This window comes from Oncorhynchus masou, chromosome 26 (genome assembly GCF_036934945.1).
Source record: "Oncorhynchus masou masou isolate Uvic2021 chromosome 26, UVic_Omas_1.1, whole genome shotgun sequence".
NCBI classification, from domain to species: domain Eukaryota; kingdom Metazoa; phylum Chordata; class Actinopteri; order Salmoniformes; family Salmonidae; genus Oncorhynchus; species Oncorhynchus masou.
Window position 1 is genome coordinate 18,781,304 of NC_088237.1, and position 24,444 is coordinate 18,805,747.

Sequence of the window (24,444 nt, forward strand, 5' to 3'; positions counted from 1 at the left end):
GTTTTTTTTTGCCACACACACACAATGTCCACCTCATTCAGGGTTGATAGCCTGGGCAATGGTGGCACAAAATGTTGTATTCCCAATGTGCTGTTTATTTTGATATTGTATAGGCAACGGATGGTCCAAGAGCCTCTGTCTGCCTTCTATATATTACAATAATTAATTAAGCCACAGTTGAAATGTTCTGTCCCAATTCTGTTTTTTGAACGTGCCTACATGTATTACTCCTAAAAGTGTATCTATTTCACAAACAGTGTGTTATCTGTAAGGGTTTTGACATGATATTTTAGAGTTCCAGGATAGTAGCGTATGGACCCCTATCAGATTACATCACACCTGTACAGCAAGACATTTGTTGCCACACAGCCCTGAGGGGCCAGTGTGAAATTCAAAGTATACTGGCGGCTGGCCAGTTATGTATGTCATAGTGCTAACCTCAGCATCCTTTCATCTGGCAACCTTCAGGAAATCATTAGAAACCAATCATTTGGATCCACCACTGCTTGGACGAGGAATTAGAGCCTTTAGAATAAGAACCACACCTCTGCCAGAGTCTTCCCACCCAGCACCACACCGAATCCCTGGGAGAGTAGCCTATAGAGCTGGCATAGAGGCCAGTGAAGACAGTGATGCTGGGGGCAGGATGGAGCTGTACTGTCAGCTAGAGAGAGGAGGGGCCAGCTGCCCTGCTATATAAAGACAGGAAGCCCGACTCTTCTAGATGTGTCACTGTGCCGCTTCTCCCCAATTGAGATTCCCATACTGTCCCACACTGTGCCCTCCTCATCTCTTCCCATCACTCAGGTCTGAGGGTCCCAGAGAATTTCCCTGGTGGTTGCCCATCTTTGTCTCTCTCCCTCTGGACTGAGGGCTCCCACGTCCCACCTGGCCTCCCATACAATCACGCTGGTCTGAAGGCACCTACCGACCTGCAGCTTTTCTTTCGTTGATGCTTTTCTTGGGACCCGGCTCAAGATGCCAGAGCCCACAAAGAAAGGTAGGAGTGCCCCTGTTCTTGTCACTGAGTGTACAGACAGGATTTCAGCAAACTGTACTGTACAAGCTGTCCTGAAGCAACGCTGCATCTAGGATCCTGCTTGTTTAACGTATTAACAACAACTGATAACTGGGACTGATAATTGTAATGCACATGTTCTTTTACATTCATGTTGTAGTTACTGGTTGATTTTCTCTACTGGCATATACTATGAGGAAAAGTTCCATTAACCCTTCATTCCTTTTTCTTGTGTAAATAAGGGCAAAATATAGATTTTTCATGGTTTATTTTGGTGTTTGTTTTATTTGTTTGTTGGCCTTATTGACTAGCTATTTAGCACTAGACAAAAATAAGTTCTCCAAACTCTACTTTGAGAGTTCCCAGGAGTTTGCTCACGGTAATTGAGAAAGTGTCTTTAGCGACAACAGTATTGTATTTATGCTCGGATGTTTCTACCTCATTTGTAGAGATGGAGATTCAGGAGGTTTATAAAAAAAACTGTTGTTGCTGCTGTTGGCATGATGGACAGTGGTCTCATGGTGATTAGGAGCCCACTGGAGGGAGACGTGATGAGCCCTGTTGGGAGAATGTTGATGATCCCTGGTGCTTGGTGCTGTGCTGAGCTGGACACCAGCAAAGAAGACCCCTGAAGGGTGATGCAATCTGGATGGACTCTTGGGATCGTGTTGGAATGAAGATGCCTTCCGGGTGATGGATACATTCTGTCCTCGATCTTGCTGATGACTGATGAATAGATGGCAGGGTGGATGACATGCTATTGTGCAGCAGAAGCCAAACAAGATCCCAAACCCATCCCCCATATTCAACTCCATATTCATCTCACTCCTCCTCTCTATGGCAGACCCCTCAATAGCATATTGCTGCTTGTCTGCATAGACCTAATCACTCGGTGTCCGTCTTCTCTGTAATTCTGCTATGCTAGTACTTCTTCTCCATTAGTTCAGGTCTTTGGGAACTTTAGTAAGATATGCCCATGTACAGGAACAGAACAGTATATTCATCGCTTGGACACCACCACAACGGAGGGAATAAAACGTTTTATTATAAACCGTTTACCTTCTGGTGGACTGTAGCTTTATCTGCAGCAGTACTCGCACATCAGGAATGGTACACACTCTTTTCTCTCCACACATACATCCAAGGCACTCTACCTGTGTATTCTCTCCCCTGCAGGACAATGGGGCTTATAGGCTGGAATGAGAGGGCTTTGCAAGATTGCGTTCATGGAAGTTATTCAATAAATATGGTGGCAATAAATTTGAGGACGAGACCAGTTATGCAGCAACCGGTCCAATCCACCTTTTGGCATCTTTAAACAGTCAGCTGTGAGCACAAAAACATACCATTCACTTTACTGGCCTAAATCAGATTTCAGTACCAGTTTATTGTTTGCCCGTGTTGCTTTGATAGGGCTCTTGATAAATGTCAACATCTCAATGTGGTGTAGCAGAGGCTGGGTGAGCTAGGAGAAGTTTAACATCTACGACATCTCTTTGGGGTGAGGTACCATGAGACTGTTGGACAGCTTAGCTTCCTGTTGTACATGTATAACACACACTTTACTATAAAGTGGGGTTTATTAGTACAGGAGAGATGCCTGCAGAACGTTTATCCACTATAATAAACATTCATCATCCCGTCTGAGACAAACACACAGGGGAAGGGGAGGCAGTTGCATGCCAGTCCACCGCAACTGCCTTCCATAAATAGCTGCTCTGTTGCAGAAGACTAGATAAACGACTGTGAAAAAAAGTATTGTTGTTATAAATTACTCTGAACAGCTGAATATGAAGAGGCTGCTGGATGTGGTGTTGGTTTAGACTGCAGACCCAAGTCTTTAAAAAGCAGGATGAGAGATGACGGACTGACTGGCTGGCTGGCTTTCTGAGTGACCCTTGGAGCTCCTGGGACCTGGATTCCTTGGTCCCTGAAATAGTTCATAATGAGCGGACTTTTAATCCTCTCTCGCTCGCTGTCTCTCGCTCTCTCTCTATTGCGCTCTCACTCCCCCACTCAACACCCACCATTGTCACACCATCATTTTAGATGATGATTCACTCAGGCCACTCCCACTCCCACCCAAAGTCAAAAGACCATCATCATCCACCACACTGCCTGCTCTCAGCAACAGTCTTGGGTTTCAGTGGGAAGAAAGCCCACATCCTCACCTCGATATATTTACAACCGCTCAGCCCCCATCATTCTCCCTGCTCCGTTACCTCAGACAGCATGGTCTTCGTTTTCCAAATTCCACTCCACATAAATCAAGCCTTTAGGTAAACAACACAGGGAGACCCTGTCGGCTATTAATCTTCAAACCACAGCCCCACATCCACACTGAGGTCATCAGCAGTTCCTTTCTGTGGCCTCTTCACTTCTAGCAGCACTCATTCTCAGCGCTCCTAGGAATCAAGAGTGTCATTCTGCAACGAACAGACACTTTCCCTTATGTGGGACCGCCGGTCCGACTGACACACAATAGTCACAAAGAAGGGGTGTTGATAAAAGGTGTGCATTCAAAAGTTCTGGGGGTCTATATTAAGAAGAGACGGCAGCCTGGCTCTCGTTGGGGTCACCATGAGCCCATCTGTCTGCACGGCAACAGGGGTGACAGCTGAAGATACCTGCAGCGTGGTCAGCTGCACTGGGGAGTTCACTGAGGTGAAACAAAACCTTTCTCTGCGGTCATGATCTCCGTGAGGAGACAAAGAATGCCTCCCTGTAGTGCACATTGATGTGTGTGTTTGTGAGACCCTATAGGATTCTGATGTGATGAACCAACATCAAGTTTTTGGTGAGGTGTGACAATGTCTAAATTTGAACTGGAGTGTCTGATGGGAATCACGAAAGATTGGCTGGACATTATGGTTCTAATAGTGTATGGACTTTGGATTACAGTATGTACAGTGTTACTGTAATTAGGCATACAGGGATTTAGGAATGAGATATGGATGGGAGTTACTGTATATTATAAAGAGAGGAAATTGGCAAAGGCAATAGATGTGAAGAGAGAGGGGAGAGGACAGAGAAGTCACAATGGGCCATGGCAGACTGTCTTAGAGAGAGAGAGAGACGCTTCAATGGTCCTAGGACTTTGGACAGGAATGGCACAGTAATGCACAGTATTCCTCTGGATCATTAACAAAGGACCCGTCATGCCTGCCACAGGGCAGAGTGGCAAGGCTGGCATCCCTGCGGAATTCACAGGCTGTTGTGCCAGGCCCAGTGCTCATTGATGAGTGCCCCTCTCTGTGGAAATGGACAGGCTAGCAACAGAGCTGTGCAAGTACACTGTCATCACCTTCCAAAAATCCCCCTACACCCCCCCTTTTTCCTCTCCATCCCTTAGTCAGTCAGTGGCCATGTCCAATATCTGGCTTACCTACTACTTGTTTAAACTGCGTACTAATTGTACCACACACTCTTTTGCACGCACTGTTTGGTAAACAGTATGCAGTATGCCATGGCCGAAATGTACTACTTTTGGTCCGTTCAAAACAACTGGGAATACGGAAACTAAATAAACTCTGACTGGGAAAATCGGAACATCGGTGATCTTCAGATCAAAGAAGTCGGAGCTCAAAGTTGATGCCAGAATTTCTGACTTGTAATTCCGAGTTGCACGACTGTTCAAAAATATTTTTCCCAATCGTAGCAGGTTTTTTCTCACGTTCCCCACTGTCTTGAATGCATCGTCAGTTACGTCTTCACATGAACTGGAAAGGATCGTCTGTCGACCCACCCAGTGACTTTTCCGTGTTGTTGTTTTGGGGTTACGTTAGCTAAAAAGTTAGCATTTGGAACAATGTATTTGGAGTAACCTTTTAGTGTACCGTAGGCCTATGCATGTATTAATGGAAGAGTCACCTGAAGCTTGAAAGCAATGAGAGATGCAGTAGAGGAATGGAGTGCTGGGGCAGATGGCTCGTAATAAGGACGACTGGCTACTACTCGGGAACGGTGTGTGGTGAGATTTCTGGCACAGAGCGACTGAGGCATCACCCAAGTGGGTGCTATACATTGTGAAGGAGAATTCCAGTAGCTACCCGACTCCCAGAGCAGCCCACAACAAGATCGTTACCAGACTATCTTCATCAACCATGTCCCTGACCTCCTTCCTCTGATCAAGCCATGAACTTTCCCTCCATCTTTGAAGGATGCATGCACTTGGCCTCTATTGGTTGACCTAGCCAAATATAGCTAGGCTACTCATGATGATGTATGTATTAGTTGACCTAGCCAACTATAGCTAGGCTACTCATGAGGATGTATTGGTTGACCTAGCCAACTATAGCTAGGCTACTCATGAGGATGTATTGGTTGACCAAGCCAACTATAGCTAGGCTACTCATGATGATGTATTGGTTGACCTAGCCAACTGTAGCTAGGCAACTCATGATGTATTGCTTCTTTGTGTTTTACTTTGTACGCACTTTGAGATTATGAAAAGCGCTATTGAAATGTAATCAATTATTATACGAAAGATGGTTTATTTAGTTTAATAGAGCAAAAACCTCTGACGAAGGCCGAGAGGCCGACACGTAAGCTTCAATAAAAAAAAGTGCTATTAGCGAGAGCAGTGTGCGGGTTTCTTTTTTCATCATAACCGTGATACTAGTGAGATCAGTGTGCGGGTTTCTCTTTTCTTTCAACTTATTGAATTGTTACCATGCACCTGGAACTTTTAACTCCTGAAAAATATGGAAAAGGATAGCTTCAGGCATTTAACATATTACATGTAAAAGCCTGTAAAATGTATTATGCCAATTACAGTATATTTCTCTGGAATACTTGCACTTAATATGTATATCTTCACATCTACAGTACATGAATGTGCCAGTGAAGCATAGGAAATAGTTGGGAACATGTTGTTGCGGACACGACATTCGGGTATTCAGACACAGCCACTCTCATAGTTCCTTTTGTCAATTACTAAGACTCCACCATTTTAACCATCCAAACTACTTTGTGTGACGCAAGTACCCCCCCCCCCCCCACACACACACAAAAGGTCTGTGTTTTCTTGTACTGTATGCAGATGTGAGTGGTATAAGCGTGGTTATCAGGCTCAAAGTAGTTATTTTTGATGCCAAAGTCCCTGTGGGCTTGATATCACTCTTGGTGAAAGTGTTCTTCTTGTAGCCTCTATCTGTCACTGTCTGCTGGAGTCTCCATGTCTGTGTTTGCCTGTTACTATGTAATCCATCCTCAGTCTACCAGGCTAATGTGACGATTGGGTGGAATTCCCTTTCCTCCAGTTTGCATATTGACACACGACATCAGAATGGGACTTTGTGAAACTTGCATTAACTTTCAACAGGAAGAGGAAAGAGGAAGAACCACTGTGTTGTGCAAAAGTGGATATTTTCTATCTAACCTTCTGGTAAGAACTAGACGGGAACACACGTGACTCTGTTTCACTAGCCCATTAATAACATACAAGGTAAATGTTTAAACCCGATAGGCTAGGGCGAACCAAGGGATGTATAGAGACTTTGATCCACTGAGGCCTAGCTTTAGGTCCAGTAATAGGTTAAGATTGTAGTGTCCAAATAGGTGTCATGACCCGCTGTGCGGGTTTGATCAGTCCAGACAGTGCAGAGTTCAAACAATGTGTGTCAATTGGTACCTTTATAATCAGTTACTACTATATAGTGTCCAGACACAAGGTGCTGTGCACCACAGGGATGATGTGGCTCACTGGGGACAATAGACATAGGCTTATAGCAGTAGCATCCTAGTCATGATACTATACATTAAACTGTGTAGCGGGTGTCGTGTCTTTACTCTCATTAACTGAAGACTTATAGTTTTTATCAAAGATTCTCTGTAATTAGTTATTAAGCAATCAACTGATTAATCACGTAACTAATTAACTAGGAAGTCGGGGCACCAAGGAAAAATATTCAGATTACAAAGTTATCATTTCCTAAAATAAGTTTTCAGATATTTTATCTGATCAATTAGTCTTCGAATTAATTAATTATTTACTTTACCTCACGTTAGTCTCATTCCAAACGTCGTAAATTGTTGGTTATCTGCACGAACCCAGTCTTCAATATGAGTCACCCATACATCAATTGTCTTAAATCATTTATTTATTACAAACCAAGTAATTCACAGAAATGCATAAACAGACAAACAAACAAACAAGGTAAATGTAATGATAGGAAAATGCGCCCTAGTGGGCTAAACCGGCATGGCGGCTTGTTAGACAAAAAGGGGAAGTGGGGGTCGACTAAGAAGTCACGGCAGAGTGATAATTATAACAATTGAAATGCTAATCCTTTACACATGAACTCTCACTCATTCGGGAACAATTGCAATCAATATGTACATTTACGCTCAGTGTGTTGTCTTGATCGCTGGTGAAAAGTTTATTTATTTTGTAGAATAGTCCGTCTCTCCCTCTCTCTCTCGGTTGTGGTTAGAGGGGATTGTTCAGATTTGTTATAGAATGGATGTTTCGGTGGTTGTCGTTCTTCGCGTTTAATGATGCCAAATTCCTAGCTGCGGTCTAGTAATCAATATCAAAGACTTGTTCTTATTCTGTCGGTATCGATAGTCTAAGAGTTTAACCACGTGGTATGGTTAAAAGAATCAGCAATGGTCTACAACCTTTTTCCCCTCCTAATGGAGAAAAACATGGTCTGCATCCTTTAGCCATCTTGTAATTGAGGTAAGCTCAGTCTGCTGATAATTTCTCAAAGTTGGTTTTTATTCGGAATGGCAGAAAAGGGGCTGTCCCAGGAGGCCTGACCCTAACTGGGCTCAGGGGCGGTCCTCTGATTTAGTTCAAATCAAAAGGGAATTGTATTTTTCTTCATTAAACAGTCCACAATCATATTACACAATTTATACAGTATCATACTCACTTATTCATCTTATACAACAATTAGATGTAAATCTCATCTGAGGCTATTATATAAACAACATTATGGTAATGTGGCCACACCGTCTCCTATGAGCTTCCCAAAGTTGTGACAAACGGACCAGTTCGTAGCTGGATTCTTCACCGATCTTTTATACTTTCTCCGGAACATGAAATGTGTTCATACCTCAAGTTCTGTGAGGTGGAAGGATTTCATTTGTCCTCTATGAAAGTTTACCCTCTCTCTACTATGTGGCCATGTGGCAGGGTCTTCTCAGGAATTTACGACCTCTGACCACAACAGCCTAGTTGAAGGAGGCAAGGGGGAGGCAGGGAGAGGGGGATGGGCTTGCTCTTCCCGAAGAGGCCAACGTCATGACACAGGTATATATCGGACCTTCTCAATACTTTCAGAAAAACGGTCACATGCTACTCTGATTTGTCCACTTGCAGTATCAACATTTTGATAGTCGCTTTGGCGCGCAACAAATTGACTAGATCAAAAATGCCCCCTTTTGAATTGTTCTCTTTTGTCTCTGTTTTGCAGATGAGATGTCCAATGGTGAGAAAGGTCAGTAAAGGGTGATGCCCAACAATGTTCTTTCACCTCACACAGCACTGGCTTTGATCAGAGAAGTTGGTATTATTATGGGATACTTTGGTTATGTCAGGCAGGAGAGAATGTATCCCATATTATGTTGGCAGTTTTGATCTATTGGATGGTGGAAACCATGTTTGTGCAACATGTGAAGGCACATTAAGGTACTACTGAGGCTGCATGTAATGTGACCATTCCACCTTTGACTTCAGTGTGAATGTGGAAACACGGTCGCTGGTTTAAACACTGTAAAAGTGTAAATGTGAAGGGTCTACATGTCCTTGGCAATATAACTGTTGTACTACTGTGGCTTAGTGGTCAGTGGTGACGACCGAGTGGTCAGAATCTACACATTCCCCCTAGCGGACCGGCTGATCCAGGCCTGTTGATTCAGCTGACGCTCCTGCCCCCCCCCCCCCATGTGACCAGGTCGCTGGCATGTTATTGGCCGCCTGCCGACACCAGGCTTTGACCTTGGGAGCAGTGTCTTGGGCCTGTGGCTTCGCACAGTGGAGGGAATAGCTCTGCTCACACACAGGTTTAGGCCAAATGTATCCCTGGCCGGGCACTGATTTCATTTTATGTACTTATATGAAAGTATTCAATCGTAATTGTGCCATAAATATTGCAATTTACATAAGAGATGAATTCTGAATGAACCTGCCATACAGTAAGTGAAGGACACATTTGAACCCTGTAATATATTTCATCCATCAACTTTGGGGCGGCAGGTAGCCTAGTGGTTAGAGTGTTGGGCCAGTAACCCAAGGGTTGCTGGATTGAATCCCCAAGCTGACAAGATAAAAATATTTTGTTCTGCCCATGAACAAGACAGTTAACCCACTGTTTCCCGGTAGGACTTCATTGTCAATAAGAATTTGTTCTTAACTGACTTACCTAGTTAAATAAAGGTTCAATTTAAAATCAAATTTAAATAAATTCCCTCATAGTCAAGCACCAGAACAATGAATCTGATTCAAGGGAAATGGCTGTAAAAATAAATCTACATTCAGAAAATATCCCACTTGATATTGTGCATGCATATATACAAACAAATACAGTGGATTTACTGTATGTGTCCCATTCTGTGTGTGACTGAATGGAAAATGGCAAGTGAGGTTGAGCATACAGTGAGTAAGTCTGCCCATTGGTGTGAGAGTGAGTATGTTAAAGGATAGATGTGGAGGCTTTGCGCTATTAAATGTAGCTCTTCCATCCCTGCTATATTTGTCACATACTCAGAGAGTGTTGCCCCAGACAGTAGTGAGGTACCAATGCCCACACCTGAGATATCCCTCGAGGTCTCACCTCCACCCCCAGGTGGGTAACCATGCACTGGTGTCATGCCCCTCTTTTCTCTCCTTCCAACACGCGTGTTTGTTGTTGTGTGTCCACCATTCTTGTTTTTCTTCTTTCAATGGGATTTCTCAACTGTTCCCTCTACGACACACACAAACATAACGCATTTAAGTCTAAATAGTCTACGTGCGATCCAAATAAGTCAACTTCCTGATAAACAGCCCATATGATGCACATCATTCTGTAGTTGCACTGTTGTACTGCTGCTACTGTAACACAGTCCCGTGCTCTGCGTTGCTGTGATGCTCTGTCCCCAATACTGGCTTGTGCTTTCTCTACCAAGTATGTCACCGTTGTGTGTGTGTGTGTCTGTATGAGGTACTGAAGTATTGTTTTGGAATATGGAGTCATCCACAGGAAGTACATTCAGTGTGAATGAGGAAGTATAGCTTTAATTGTTACATTCAGCAGGTAGCCGTCATTAGACTTATAATAGATTCAGATGATATTGTCACGTTCAAATTTCTGGGAACTGTTATGATTGGCTATGTGAAAAAATGAAAATCGTTTATTTTTTTAGCTTGTGGTACATTGTAATGAAGTCTTGTTCAAACTTGCTGAATAAGTAAAACTATACTTCCTTGAAGCCTCCAGGACTAGCTATAGATATGCAATGACCAGATTGGTAACATCCCTCAATTTTACTTAATTTCTATCAATTTTGATTGCCTGTCAAGCATTCAGACATGACTGTCAATGGAACGACCCATTCTGGTTGCTGGCTATCTATGCTCATCCATGTCCAGCCAGCACCTCATATGTGTTTTGAGAGGCTGCTAGTGCTTTTGCTCAAGGCTTGCTGCTCCAGCCTGGCACTGTTATCTGCTGTACAGAACAACCGGTAGAGACTGAGGGGAAGGATCCACAGCCCATAGAGGTGATTAAGCCTGTACAGCCAGAACCAGTAGAGAATGGGTCTAAAGAACCAGAACCAGAGGTGGTTGTGGTCGGGGCTAAAGAGCAAGTCGAGTCTGTGAACTCTGAAGTAAAGGAGGCCCCGTCCCCTTGCTCACCCCAACCGCCTGGTAAGTCAAATTCACTCAGTCTCAAGCCATTCACAGTAAAAGTGCATGCTGTTTACTATAACTAAAGCTATAACTGAAGTCCCAGAGTTTTCCTAATCCGGTCATGTGGTTAGGAAAAACTCCATGCCCTACTCATAAATAGTAACAAGAGCTTCCATTCAATTGTCCCACTCAAACCATTGAAGCATTAAAGCAGTTTGACTCTAGTCTGTAATAGAGTCAGATCCATAGTTCTGGTCTTTACTAAAGCCTTTTATTTTCTCCCAATAAATCATCATATGGGCCAAAGTTCCATTCAAATCAGGCAATGGACTGATAGTCTGTATGAATCAGGGTTTTATTTGGATTGAAGAGCTGTTTGTCATGACAGACAGAGACACCTTTTGCCTCTATGACCCAATGCTGCTATGACCCAATGTGATGAATTTCATTGGCATTTACACTACAACAGACATATATTGGTTCATGCTTTGCTTTCTGCAGAGTGTTGACTAGTGCATTTTTTCCCCTAATTCTTCTAAGGTGAAAGTGCCCCCAAAGTCGTGTCTGATAGCTTTGTCATGGTCAAACAGCACATATAGGCTACATGTAAATACAGCGTGTCTGCTGTGTGCATGGTTTAGTACAACATCTTTACGGCACATACAGCTGGAGTTAGCAGTTTGTTTGTATTAAAAATTGATGACTGAAAGAAACTTAGTGCTGTGTGAGTGGAGGAGATGGACGGTAACTTTAATCTATGAGAGCCTTGTCCCAATTCAGCAACCGTGATGGAGGAAGCAGAGCCAGTTGTTACGGAGGTTACACAACCGCCAGATCCTGTTGTTACAGTGGTTACCCCACCACCACCACCACCCCCACCTCAAGAGCCTATTGTTACAGTGGTTACCCCACCACCACCACCCCCACCTCAAGAGCCTGTTGTTACAGTGGTTACCCCACCACCACCCCCACCTCCCCCTCAAGAGCCTATTGTTACAGTGGTTACCCCACCACCACCACCACCCCCACCTCAAGAGCCTGTTGTTAAAGTGGTTACCCCACCACCACCCCCACCTCTCCCTCAAGAGCCTGTTGTTACAGTGGTTACCCCACCACCACCCCCACCTCCAGAACCAGTTGTTACGGTGCAGGTTACCCCACCCCCACCTCCAGCAGGTCTGGAAGAGTGTGTGTCTGTGCAAATGCACAAACATGTGTATGTGCATATGCAAGAACGTGTGTGTATATACAGTGGGGCAAAAAAAGTATTTAGTCAGGCACCAATTGTGCAAGTTCTCCCACTTAAAAAGATGAGAGGCCTGTAATTGGCATCATAGGTACACTTCAACTAACAAAATGAGAAAAGAAAATCCAGAAAATCACATTGTAGGATTTTTAATGAATTTATTTGCAAATTATGGTGGAAAATAAGTATTTGGTCACCTACAAACAAGCAAGATTTCTGGCTCTCACAGACCTGTAACTTCTTCTTTAAGAGGCTCCTCTGTCCTCCACTCGTTACCTGTAATAATGGCACCTGTTTGAACTTGTTATCAGTATAAAAGACAGCTATCCACAACCTCAAACAGTCACACTCCAAACTCCACTATGGCCAAGACCAAAGAGCTGTCAAAGGACACCAGAAACAAAATTGTAGACCTGCACCAGGCTGGGAAGACTGAATCTGCAATAGGTAAGCAGCTTGGTTTGAAGAAATCAACTGTGGGAGCAATTATTAGGAAATGGAAGACATACAAGACCACTAATAATCTCCCTCGATCTGGGGCTCCACGCAAGATCTCACCCCGTGGGGTCAAAATGATCACAAGAACGGTGAGCAAAAATCCCAGAACCTCACGGGGGGACCTAGTGAATGACCTGCAGAGAGCTGGGACCAAAGTAACAAAGCCTACCATCAGTAACACATTACGCCGCCAGGGACTCAAATCCTGCAGTGCCAGACGTGTCCCCCTGCTTAAGCCAGTACATGTCCAGGCCCATCTGAAGTTTGCTAGAGAGCATTTGGATGATCCAGAAGAAGATTGGGAGAATGTCATATGGTCAGATGAAACCAAAATATAACTTTTTGGTAAAAACTAAACTCGTCGTGTTGGAGGACAAAGAATGCTGAGTTGCATCCAAAGGACACCATACCTACCGTGAAGCATGGGGGTGGAAACATCATGCTTTGGGGCTGTTTTTCTGCAAAGGGACCAGGACGACTGATCAGTGTAAAGGAAAGAATGAATGGGGCCATGTATCGTGAGATTTTGAGTGAAAACCTCCTTTCATCAGCAAGGGCATTGAAAATGAAAAGTGGCTGGGTCTTTCAGCATGACAATGATCCCAAACACACCGCCCGGGCAACGAAGGAGTGGCTTCGTGAGAAGCATTTTAAGGAGTGGCCTAGCCAGTCTCCAGATCTCAACCCCATAGAAAATCTTTGGAGGGAGTTGAAAGTCCGTGTTGCCCAGCAACAGCCCCAAAACATTACTGCTCTAGAGGAGATCTGCTTGGAGGAATTTGGCCAAAATACCAGCAAAGTGTGAAAACCTTGTGAAGACTTACAGAAAACGTTTGACCTCTGTCATTGCCAACAAAGGGTATATAACAAAGTATTGAGAAACTTTTGTTATTGACCAAATACTTATTTTCCACCATAATTTGTAAATATATTAATTAAAAATCCTACAATGTGTTCTCCTGGATATTTTTTCTTCTAATTTTGTCTGTCATAGTTGAAGTGTACCTATGATGAATATTACAGGCCTCTCTCATCTTTTTAAGTGGGAGAACTTGCACAATTGGTGGCTGACTAAATACTTTTTTGCCCCACTGTAGGTAGACTACGTTTATGTGCGCATGCACAAACGTGTTGGTGTGTGTGTATGTATGTTTGTGTGTGTGTTTTATTGTGTGCGTGTGTGTGTTTTCTGTGTCTATTCTTCTCAGTACAGTTTACAGACAGTTTATAGCTGAGGGTCTAGGATTCATAGTGAGGCTATACTGTAGCAACAAGCACAGTGTTGTTGACGGTTACAGCAGAAGCAGCTGATTTAGATGTATGGAAGGTTATAGCTCTCCGATAGTTGTCACTCATCACTCAGCATTGCTCCAGAGCCTTTTTACCACAACAAAGGTCCAGTTTCATATGTCGCTTCTGTTTTACTCAATCCTCACCCCCCTTGAACGCTCTCTCTATGAGACCCTTATTTTTAAGAAATAGCACCCCTTGTGTGGACATCTGGTATTATCGTTTACACTGGTATTCTACAAAAACGGTATAAAAATCTGGATACCGCCCAACACTACTCTCTATAACGTCTCTGGAGGGGAAGCTGAGCTCAGTTACTCTTTTGATCGACGACAAGCAGAGGGTTTCTCAAGTAACGGGGCTTTTCTTGGATAGTTAGGTCTTTAATCTTTCATAACCCTTGTGGACATTCTTGTGTTCTTCTGGCCGCTGCTTGTCAACTTCAATCTCTCTCTTCCTCTCACAGTGCTTCTTACTTGTGCTTCCAGCTTTCCTAAACCAAGCTTGTGGTGTTACGCATAATTCCTTTATCTTACGTACACGTGTGATCTCTCACATCACCGTCCACTCCCATCTCATAGACACTGGTGTGATCTCTCACAGGACACGCTTCAATCTCACGATCAGCACATTTATGGTCTCGTACACTTCATCTATCCATTTCAAAGACATGCATATGTGGTGGTGTTGTGTCGGTCCCATGTTTTGTCTTGTCTTGCATGCTTTGTCTTGTGGCTTGTCTTGTTGGCCTGCCTTGCCGGTGATGAACTTGGAGCTTTTAATAGGTGGGTCTGTGTCAATCACACCTTTATTGCAGATAAAGATGATGACGCTACAACCAACACCCCATCACCACCACCCCCACCAGGTTGGTAACCATGACAAACCGTCCTCATTTCTCCCCCCTTTCCCATCTTGTCAAGTCGGTTACCATGGAGACTCCACTATAGGACAGTGCTCCCATCAACACCCCAAAAGTACATTTTGCAGGAGTCAGTTACTGTGGGGAAGAGTCTAACTATAGAGAACACTATGGCTAGATGGTGGATGGGTCTCTTACCTGTCTTTTAAACACAAGGTTTTTCTCAAACCTTTGGAATATATTCCTGATATGCATTTAATACTTGCACATGGCAAGTGGTTAGAATATTGCTGGTTAGAATATTCAGGATCATCTCCTAAACTATTGCAATATATGTTTGTGCATATCACATACATATGTTGTTTACATGCATGCCAATTCAAAAATGGCAAAGCATAATTCCTACAAGCACACAAACCTTTATTTATTATAATTTTAAAATAAAAGTATGGATGTGAAGATCACATCTGACATGCACACCTTGACTTTTTCTACATTTTGTTGTCTTACCCCCTGAATTTAAAATGCATAAACTTGAGATTTTGTGTCACTGGTATACAAACAATGATGTCAAAGTGGAGTTGTTTTTTGAAATGTTTACAAATTACTTAAAAATGGAAAGCTAAAATGTCTTGAGTCAATAAGTATTCAACCCCTTTGTTATGCCAAGCTCAAATAAGTTCAGGAGTAAAAATGTGCTTAATAAGTCACATAATAAGTTGCAGGGAGTCACTCTGTGTGTAATGATAGTGTTTTGTAAGATTTTTGAATGACTACTCCATCTCTGTACTCCACATACAATTATCTGCAAGGTCCCCTCAGTCGAGCAATGAATTTACAACACAGATTCAAGCACAAAGACCAGGGACGTTTTCCAATGCCTTGCAAAGAAGGACACCTATTGGTAGATGGGTAAAAAAAAGAAAAGACATTGAATATCGTTTTGAGCCTGGTGAAGTTACTAATTACACTTTGGATGTGTATCAATGGTACAACCCGTCAGTACAAAGATACAGGGATCCTTCCTAACTCAGTTGCCGGAGAGGAAGGATTCTGCTCAGCGATTTCACCATGAGGCCAATGGTGACTTTAAAGCAGTTACAGAGTTGAATGGCTGTGATAGGAAAAAACAGAGGATGGATTAACAACATTGTACCGTAATTGCTGGACTATTAAGCGCACCTGAATATAAACCGCACCCACTGAATTATTAAAAAGTATGTATTTTGTACATAAATAAGCCACACATGTTTATAAGCCGCAGGTACCTACCGGTACATCGAAACAAATTAACTTTACACAGTCTTTAAACGAAACATGGCTTGTAACAAAAATAAATAGGCTTTAACGAAACACGGATTGTAACAAAAATAAATAGGCTTTAACGAAACACGGCTTGTAACAAAAATTAAACAGTAGCCTACCGAGAAAGTCAATGGTCACTATCTTCCTCCTCCTGTGCACTGAAACCACTGAAGACATCTCCTTCGGTGTCGGAGTTGAATAGCCTCAGAATTGCTTCATCCGATGTTGGATCGCTGCACTCTTCCACACGCAGCAGTCCAGCCTTTCGAAACCCGTTGATGATAGTGGATTTTTTTGACAATGCTCCACGCTGTCAGCAGCTCTATTTCCTTTTCCAACAGCCAGATCGATCTCCTTCAACTTGAAAGCTGCATCATATGCATTTCTCCGTGTCTTTGCCATGATGAGGGTGACAAAATGACTACCGTAATCAGAATGATGGGAAGTTTGAGCGCGCTCGATTTACGTCACCTAATGTGACGGTGCTCAGTTTTTTTGGCGGCATGAATCTTGTGAAAGCGGGAAAAATCCATAAATTAGCCGCGTCATTGTATAAACCGCGAGGTTCAACGCGTGGGGGAAAAAGTATGGGCTTATAGTCCAGAAATTACGGTAGTTACTCCACAATACTAACATAAATTACAGAGTGAAAAGAAGGAAGCCTTACATAATAGAAAATAAAGTAAAACTGCAAAAAATGTGGATAATAAGTTAACTTAATGTTCTGAATACAAAGGATTATGTTTGGGGAAAATCCAACAGAACACATCACTGAAAACCACTCTTCATATTTTCAAGCATGGTTGTGGCTGCATCATGTTATGTGTATGCTTGTCATCGACAAGGACTAGGGAGTTATTTTAGGATAAAAAGAAATGGAGTAGAGCTAAGCACAGGCAAAATCCTAGATGGAAAACCTGGTTCAGTCGGCTTTCCAACAGATACTGGGATACAAATGCACCTTTCAGCAGGACAATAACCAAAAACACAAGGACAAACATACACTGGAGTTGCTTACCAAGATGACATTGAATGTTTTCACTTTATCATTATGAGGTATTGTGTGTAAATGGGTGAAAAAATCATTTAATTCATTTTGAATTCAGGCTGTAAACCAACAAAATGTGCAATAAGTCAAGGGGTGTGAATACTTTCTGGAGGCTTGGAATATACACACATAAGATCCATTCATGCCACTCATGCTCATCATGTATACTGCATGTATATTATATGTTATGTATATATGATGATATTATACATGTTTTGGTTTGTTCTAGACCTCAACTATGTTGATATCATACCGGTTCTCGTGTCTTGAATTGTCTTATATGTATTCATATTTAATTCATTGGAGATTGTTGGTAAGAGTAATTGGAAGTTTCATTTCATACTTTTTCCAATTACAAGGCCATTAAGGACAATTTGTCATACTTTATTTTGTCAATCATCACAAAGGGTCAATAGCAATATTCTTCACCAGAGTCAAATAAATTGACTAGATAAAAACACAAATTAATTTCAGTAATACTATGCTTTCTTTCACAGAGGATGCCAATACAGTCAAGAAACTCTCTATTGAGCTGCCTAGTAAGATCTCTCTGTTAATTATTACAACTATTTCTCTGACCAAACTGGTCTTTTTGCTCAGAATGTTACAACTGCCTGGATGTAAGAAACATGTTCGGAGACATGTATATTTCTAGAAGGTGTTTTGTGTGATTTTTGAAGTTAATTATTTTTCCAACCTTAAGAGGTCAGATTGTCAACGGTGAAACATGTTGCAAAAACATCAATTAAGATACGAATTTAAGGATTTTAAGGGTCTCCTTTTCTGATATTTTCTGTCTGGCACATGAATGTTATACATATTTTATGTGCACACATTTGGAATTCTGATCGTAATACAATGATACAGTTTGTATAAAACTTTATTTTACGAAATACAAAGGCATTGAAAGAAGATTCAAAACTGATTCTCCTCACTGGTGAAACCTAACAATATACAACAATGTACATAGTTACAGCTTTTGATTGGCAGCTTGCATCTTTATGTCAGAATTCGTCAGGGCTCAGCTTGCTTATTGTTAGGTGTCTTGTATTGCTTGCTGGTCCTGAATGTTTGTGTGTGCTTGCTTCTGTGGACTTTACAGTACTATTTCTTATAATATGCTGTAAATTTCTCTCTGTCTTTGTTCAGATGATAGCGTCCATGTGTCAGCCATGGGGAGAAAAGACTCAGGTAATACTATGTAACAAAAGTAGTAATAACCATCCTATTGGGAGGTTAGTTTTCAATAGCAGAGCTCCAGAATAGCAGTATCCTCTCTGGAGCAAGCCCACTCACGAATAGTGTTAGTCTCTTAGCTGGCTCTTTTCATTTTCCCCGCATAGCTGGTCCAATGGAACCTGGCTTGGCATACTTTTAAAAGCTCGGGTTCATTCGGACTCATTTGGATGTTCTGCTCCATGAAAAATACTGGTTTCCTAAAATGTCACAGTTCAACTCCCACGTTCCCCTCCAATGCTTGTAGGAAGCTATGGGGCTTTTGGACGTCAACATCTTTTTCAAACATGGGAAAATGAATGACATTTCACGTAAGTAGAAGAAGTCAATTCAATTAATTAAGTGACCTAGTTGAGTGTTAGTCTTTGAGTCAGGGATGAAGTAAAGTGGGGGAGGGTAGCTGGTTCTTTACAGTAGGTAGTGAGGGGTGGGGCTGAAGGGACTCCCTATGTAGGTCTGTCTATAGCAGTTTCATCACATGTTGAGCATGGCGACTGCTGGCATGAGTCCTATTCCACTTAGTCCTCTGAGATCTCAAAGAAGACCGGAGCATCTAGAAATTGAAGAATGTATCAATCGATACACTTTTGCACACGGTAAAGGAGTCTCTTCCGATATGGTATTCATTCAAAACCCGTAACGCTTTTCCCAGTACAGGTATTTGTTCTATGTTCCATGTTCTTATGCTTTACATGTTGCAAAATGTTATGCTTTCCATGTTGCAGCTGCCATGAACAGCTGAGGAACAGTATGAATGTATTTCTGTCTGTCTATCTACCTTGGGAAGTATATAACTTTCAGATGAATACAGAGAAGTGTGGTGACGGATTGTTGAAGCCATTGAGTACAGTATACGAGGAGTGTGTTGGTCTGTTGGTGTTGAGTCTTTGTGTGATGGTGTGTATCTGTCTCTCCTGATCGACCAGTGTGGTCTCTGGGAGAGGGACAGGCTCCAGAGGACCTTGACAAGCCCGTAGACACCCCACCGCTGTCCAGCCTGCTCATAGAAAGACCCCAGGGCGGATCCATCACTGTGGGTGAGTGCCTGCAGAGTGAGCTCTCCTCTCACAGCTGTTGTAAACCAGAGATGATATACTCGTAGAGACCTTTTAAAACCCTTACATGTATTATATTTGTACTGGCCAAGGTCTTTTAGATTTGGCTGTCTCCCTTGTTAAAATAGCCTCTTCTCTCTGCCTATCTCTCACTGCCTCTCTCTCTCTATGCTTCTGTCTCCCTCTATCTCTCTCTCTCTGCCTCCATCTCTTTCTCTCTCTCTTTCTCGCACTTGCAATTGTATTTATTCTCTCCAAGAGAAGGGACCTCTGGTAACCATGTGTAGGACATCTTTCCACCTCAAAGGCTATTCCCACCATGGACATGCTGTGTTTTACATGTTCACAAGGTGGAGACATCTCCTTTGTTGCCAAGGTGGAGGCCCAAGACCTGCTCCGTAAACCCACCATCAAGTGGTTCAAAGGGAAATGGATGGACCTGGCCAGCAAGACCGGAAAGCACTTGCAACTGAAAGAAACCTTTGACCGACGCACCAAGGTAGACAACCTCCCATGTATAGCTCTATGTACTGTATGTTAACACACACACACACATTGGTCCCCTAGCTGTCTTCCAATACCTATGTATCGCCCCGCAGATTCACACATTTGAGATGCATATCATCAAGGCCAAAGACAACTATGCTGGAAACTACAGGTGTGAGGTCACCTACAAGGACAAATTTGACAGCTGTTCCTTTGACCTGGAAGTGAAAGGTTTGTTGCACTATTTGAGTCTCCGTCGTACAGCAAAGAACACACACTGAAACACGAGCAGTAATATACTGTGTTATTGTTTTGCATTATTGTCTTTCAGAACTGGAACAGTCACAGAGTGTTGATATACGATCAGCCTTCAAAAGAAGGTAATGAGAGCAACACAATCTGACCATGTTATTTCGATTTTTGAAAACAGACAGTTAGTAGACTAGTTTTCAGAGTCAACAACAAAATGATATTTTTACAGTTAGTGGTTAGAGTGAGCATTTGAATAATGAGTATCCTTTTTTCTCATAATGATAAATATGACAAAAGTAACATTAAACACAAACTTCACTGGTTTCGAGCAAGATTCATTACACATGGCAAATAAACCTGAAAATGTACATTTGAGCATCAGATACGTGGGACATTGTGGCTCAGTAGGAAAACCATGGCTCTTATCACAAACCAACATGAGAGCATAATGTCTGAAACATAATGACCATGAAATCGGATGTGATTAACCTTTATTAAGGTAATTACCAACCAACGTGTTGAACAGCACAAAGGCCAATGCTTGCATTTGAAACTCCCTCCCAACAATGTGTCAGAAAGCAACGCAAAACATCCCAGCCCCATAGCATTATCCCAACGTAGCTGCTCAGTGATGCTCCTGCAACACAGCAGAAACATTGTGGAAATGTTGTCATATGCTGGCTGGGATCGCTCTCAATACTCCTTACACAAACCAGTTCGTTAGAAGCATTTAATTGGAAATGAATCGAAAGGGTTTTTGTGTAAGCTACCAATCATGTGTTAGTCTGGACCTAATGCATTTGATTGAAGTCAGTAGCCATTGCTTTGCGTTGTTCTTTTAGCATTGTTTATCTAGTTGCCTGTTACTGTTTCTACTATGATTAAATCTCGATTAATCTCTTCTTGTTAACAACAGCAGTGAAGGACACGAGGATGCAGGGGATCTTGACTTTAGTGGTCTTCTTAAACATAGGTGAGAGTCACTGTCCGTCCTCAAGGGGACAGTCTTATTTTTGTATTTTTTTACTATGCCCTTGTTTTGGGTGTTGACCTCTTTTCTTTTGCCCCAGCAACCACCATTGAATCTTTTACTCTTCCAAATTGCTTTCTTATTTTGTTACATGGTTATATGTGTATTACAATATAGTATACTATATTAAAGTGTATTAAATATAATATATGAAATATAATATAGTACAGTATATTAGTTAGTACATAGGTGAAGTAACATGTACGGTAAGAGTACATCATTTCATTAATATTAGGCTTTACAGTGAATCACATACAAAGTTACTATCTAGCACACTATCTACTCTCACATATTGATAACTGTATTTTTGAGTTTCTTTTTTCATTTGTAAATACAAATCTACATTTTTTTCTTGGTTCAAACATCAAGACAACAGCATGTTTTTTCAATGTACTGCCAAGTACAATAGACCTAGTCAGACCGTGACACATCACTGAGGTAAAATTACACATTTATTTGGGCTTGTCTCTTCTTCTTCCCTACACATTCAGAAACCAAAGGTTAGTAGAGAGAATAACCTAGGTAATTAAACGATTAGACCTTACTGCGGGGTAAGTACTATAATCCTGTAGCGTCCCCAGCATGGAATGTAGTTCTAGGATCTGGAACAAGCAAGAGTGTTGGCCTACTGTAGTACGGTAACACTTCATTTACAGCCGACATTCTCAAATGCTCCATTAACAATCAGTAAGGATGGAAATGGACTTTGCGTCATAACGTCTCTCTGCTGTTTGGGATGACCACTTTTTTGATCAACAGTAGGGGTCAGTAATACTGTGTTTATGAGGCAAAAGGACTCCCATTTCGGATCATTAATGATCTGCTAGTGGACCATTTATAAATGATGCTGTGAAATAGTGTTATCACTACATTGTCATTTTATTTCAACTTAGAAATACAAGACACATATTACAATGTTTATTTCAGTCTACAAAGTAATTGCCTGAAAATAAACAAGAAGAGATATGCATAAGAATGAAATAATAATTCCATGCTTTTTTACCTCCAAAGCTTTCCGACATTTGGGAAAATGTCCATGAAAGAACGGCCTGATTGAATGATATTTATTTCACTGCCTAATGGATCTACTCACGCCCAGGGCAACATGCTTATTAACCTGGATCTCACAGATCTAACATCCCCTATGGACGCCTAGCCTTCCATCTCTAACACGGTCAGAGCGTCTCTGAAGTGGTGATGAGTGAACATGCTGAGACACAAGGCAAAGGGATGGGCAATGTGAATAGAAAGAGGAGGACTGTAGACTTTATCAGCAGCACATCTCGGAGTAAGATCTCCCTATATTCCTGCATGCAGAACCTAGATCAGTAGTTCTTTCTCAAATTGTTTCATTCTGTTTACCCCCCCCCTTCCCCAAGGAATAAAAGTAGCCTAATAGCATTTATCCATTTATGACCTTTTTTGTTATTCATTAACACAGCACTGGTTAAAATGTATTTTCTCTTGCAAAATCTCACCCTAAAGGCAAGTAACAATGTCCAGACTAAAGGAACTCGACCCTGGTCAAAACCCCTACCTGAAACATATTCAACTCCCTTGTAATAATCTGATCCCTCTACTTTCCTCAGCAGTAAAACCCTTCCTATAGGATATAATACATATAATAGGCTAGCCCCCCCCCTCCCCCGTAACACCTCATCCTCTCCCCCTGTAACGCCTCATCCAGAGAGGATGTCAGAGGACAGGTACAGGGCTTCAAACCACGCCCATCCCTTTGTGTGACATGTCCTGAGGAACTCTGTAGGGAGAAAGAGATGGGAGGGAGAGGACGTGTGCCTGATATAAGGAGAGAGGAGAGGGAGAGAGAGAGAGAAGAGAAATTACTTTTAGAAACACAGCAGATCAGTAGGACAGCAGAGGGAAAACACTCTTGAAAAGTAAGTCAGTAGGAAGTCCCTATCTATAGTAGATACAACAGAGAGTAGTCTTCCTTCAGCGCAGTCACGGCCCCTTTTCTAGTACCCTCTCCAGAACCTCCTTCCCCACCCAATACCCCCCATAGGGAGCAGTTCCTCAGGACACGTCGCGATAGCCCAGAGCGTGGCCCCAGCCCTCACACCCTCCCCTCGTGTCCTGCCCCAGGGAGCCCAAGCAGGATGAGACCCCCGAAGTGGACGTGTGGGAGATCCTGAAGTCGGCCAGGCCAGACCAGTACGAGAAGATCGCCTTTGAGTACGGCATAACAGACCTGCGGGGTCTGCTCAAGAGGTTGAAGAAGACCAAGAAAGAGGAGAAGAAGAGTGAAGGTGCTGAATTGAGTGTTTGTACATGCGACTGTGTATCACTGTTGGGATTATGCTGCACTATGGATTTATATTGTTTAGCTCATAATCAGCTAATCTGTGATTTCAGGGGAAAGGCTCACGTTTCACTGGTTTTCTATAGGATGCATAACCATTGTCATGGGATATTATCTTTTTTGTAAAGCTTTTGCCAAGAAGTTGGATCCAGCATACCAGGTGGACAAAGGAGGGAAGATCCGCTTAGTGGTGGATCTTGCAGACCCCACAGTAGAGCTGAAATGGTACAAGAACGGCCAGGAGATCCGTCCAACTCCAAAGTACGTCAAGCTTTTTCTTCTTTCTCCATGTGTTAGTATTCTATATCTTTTCCTCTCTTTCATCTTCTCACAAATGAAAGGCATTTTGGGAGTTCCTCATAAAATGTGTTTCATTCGTGGTTTGGTCCTCATTGCCAGTCCCCTGGCACTTGTAGTTTTTATCTGTTCCTTGTCACATTTCTCAGCATTGAAAAGCAATGGTTCACATGCTAGTGTTTCTGATGGTCTCGTGCAAGTAAGGACGGATACACCCACATGTGCGCATCAAAACACACATTGTCTTACACCAATAATTGCTTTCACATAATGACACACACATACAGCCCTGTGTGACCCCTGTTATGAACAGGGGTTTTCTTCTACTGCCTCAGCTCTTGTCAACCAGGGACAAGTCTGACCCTACATGCCCTTTACACCTATACAGAGCTCCCATTGTGTCCAGACACAAACAGCTGCAGGACCAGCCCAGATCTCTGCACTGTAAACCATTGCCAGCTGATACCCAGTGAACAAATAACGTTCTCTCAACACTAATGTGGTGTTGATAAGATGCCACATGCATCTCACCAACGCATCAAGAACGTTATTTGTTTTCTGGGCAGTGCGTGGCACTGAGCTACATTTGAGTGGAAATGCACTGTTTGATGATTTAAATAATGGTCCTTTGCTATTAACTACAGGTCCTTTTCTGTACAGGGA

General features: G+C 42.5%; 1 protein-coding gene across 1 annotated transcript in view; it reads left to right on the forward strand.

Moving 5' to 3' along the window:
• Positions 1 to 703: 703 nt before the first annotated feature.
• Positions 704 to 24,444, forward strand: part of LOC135514953 (myosin-binding protein C, slow-type-like) — a 37,514-nt gene continuing 13,773 nt past the window's right edge. Inside the window, 14 exon segments of the mRNA XM_064938710.1 lie at positions 704 to 1,000; positions 8,440 to 8,463; positions 9,733 to 9,810; positions 10,683 to 10,874; positions 14,708 to 14,758; positions 17,603 to 17,644; positions 18,255 to 18,296; positions 19,268 to 19,378; positions 19,747 to 19,895; positions 19,996 to 20,113; positions 20,214 to 20,262; positions 21,051 to 21,107; positions 23,268 to 23,431; positions 23,613 to 23,745. Coding sequence (XP_064794782.1) covers positions 979 to 1,000; positions 8,440 to 8,463; positions 9,733 to 9,810; positions 10,683 to 10,874; positions 14,708 to 14,758; positions 17,603 to 17,644; positions 18,255 to 18,296; positions 19,268 to 19,378; positions 19,747 to 19,895; positions 19,996 to 20,113; positions 20,214 to 20,262; positions 21,051 to 21,107; positions 23,268 to 23,431; positions 23,613 to 23,745 — 1,232 coding nt within the window. The 5' untranslated portion in view covers positions 704 to 978.